The sequence below is a fragment of the Otolemur garnettii genome, unplaced genomic scaffold (assembly GCF_000181295.1).
Source record: "Otolemur garnettii isolate 467f Iridium unplaced genomic scaffold, OtoGar3 scaffold00013, whole genome shotgun sequence".
Taxonomy (NCBI): Eukaryota; Metazoa; Chordata; class Mammalia; order Primates; family Galagidae; genus Otolemur; species Otolemur garnettii.
The window spans coordinates 13,334,669-13,336,245 of record NW_003852408.1 but is presented as its reverse complement, the minus strand read 5'-3'; the positions used below and the strand labels follow the sequence as shown (position 1 = coordinate 13,336,245).

Here is a 1,577-nt window from a genome sequence, read left to right as displayed (position 1 = left end):
CAGGACAAAAACACCAGTCCCAGCTAGAGAGGATATATAAATGTGGAGGCATTTGACCATCAAAAGTAAATAAACTAGAGAAGTTCTCTGTATTACACTTCTGACCCTTTCCTCTACTTAGCATTTCCCCAAGAATGAGTGCTACTTTTGTTCCTATGTCTCCAGAGTAAAGTTTCAGATGTTCTTACCTACACAGGAAAGTCTAGCAGAGACGGTCAAGGGACTTTGCCAATCCTAGGGTGCTGAAGAGTCAACTTTCCTAAGATTCTGCCTATCTCAGACAACCTTTATGTTTTTTCCTGCTAGGCACTATTAGTTCTAGAGGCCAACCTGTTGTCCCTATGAACTCCTGCAGCCATTTCCTGTTCCTGTCATCCTTTCCTATCTTTCCTACTTCTAGTTACATGTTATTTGAAGTGAAGTAGAGAACAAGAAAGAAAAAGTTCCTTTTTCTCTCACCCCAGTGGGAAGCTACCTCGGCCTAGTGCTTGAAGCTCTTTGTAATTTCAACCCACACTGGTTTAACCTATTGTCTATGCCTTGGGAACAAACAGAAAAACATATCCAAGTTTGGCAAAGGAGAGCAGCAGTCATTTGTTTGTTTTGTGCCCACAATGAAGAGAGTTCTTGAGACCAAAGTTTCTGAATGGAGACTTAGCTCAGTCCGCAGCAGAGAAGTTTAAGAAGAATCTGAAAGATTGTACTGAGGACACAGATTCATCCAAAGATAACAATGAGGTGGGGCCCAGTGAGTAGGTTATGAGTTCTACAGAGTAAGTAATCTCAAAAGCAGGGGTGTGTGTGTGTTTTATTATATTCCAAACTACAGAGAGAAGTGGGTGTCTGAGGAGCACCTGGGACTTGCTAGAGACTCTTGAGAAAGACAGCCATAGCTTGCTGAGCATATTGTGCCTAGAGTTCATGGTAGGGTCCTAGGCCTAGAGAACTAAAATAGAGGAGGGCACAGGGTTCTCAGAATCTGGCTTCCACTTAAATAGGGAAAGCCAATGCCCAGTGGGTTGGAGCCAAGCTTCCCTTGGTTAACAGTCCTCATTCAAGTGACCTGTCAACATGAACTTCAATTCTCTTGCCCCTACAGTGGCCCTCTGACTGTATAACCCTGTTTTAAAGGTGTTGCTGTCATGTGAGCTCCTTTGAAGGAGAAGCTTGGAAGCTATGTTCCAAGTCCATCCTCAGCAGCTGAGACCATGCCAGGTTAACTGAAGAGCCCCCTTGGCTTCTTCCTCTTGAGCTTTGACAGCTGAGGTCTCTGTATAGGGCCTGAAGTACCCTAGAAAAAAAGAAATCCAAGTTAATAGGAGTTTTGAAGAGTTCCACTTAAATTTAGAAAGGAACTTTCTTCCTCTCATGACTCCTGGTTAGAATAAGACCTTCTTGAAGTATCTGACATGGGTGTTTTGAAGTATATGTCAGGCAGTAATTGTGATATAAAGATTCTAAGAGGGCGGCGCCTGTGGCTCAGTGAGTAGGGTGCCAGCCCGATATACCGAGGGGGGGCGGGTTCAAACCCAGCCCGGGCCAAACTACAAAAAAAATAGCTGGGTGTTGTGGCAGGC

General features: G+C 44.3%; 1 protein-coding gene across 2 annotated transcripts in view; it reads right to left on the bottom strand.

Moving 5' to 3' along the window:
- Positions 1 to 799: 799 nt before the first annotated feature.
- Positions 800 to 1,577, bottom strand: part of NHEJ1 (non-homologous end joining factor 1) — a 97,598-nt gene continuing 96,820 nt past the window's right edge. The window contains exon 8 of one of the 2 annotated variants that reach the window (XM_023510298.1): positions 800 to 1,291. In XM_023510298.1, the coding sequence (XP_023366066.1) occupies positions 1,217 to 1,291 (75 nt within the window). In that variant the 3' untranslated portion in view covers positions 800 to 1,216. The remainder of the gene's footprint in view (positions 1,292 to 1,577) is intronic. The other variant, XM_023510299.1, reaches the window with a different exon arrangement.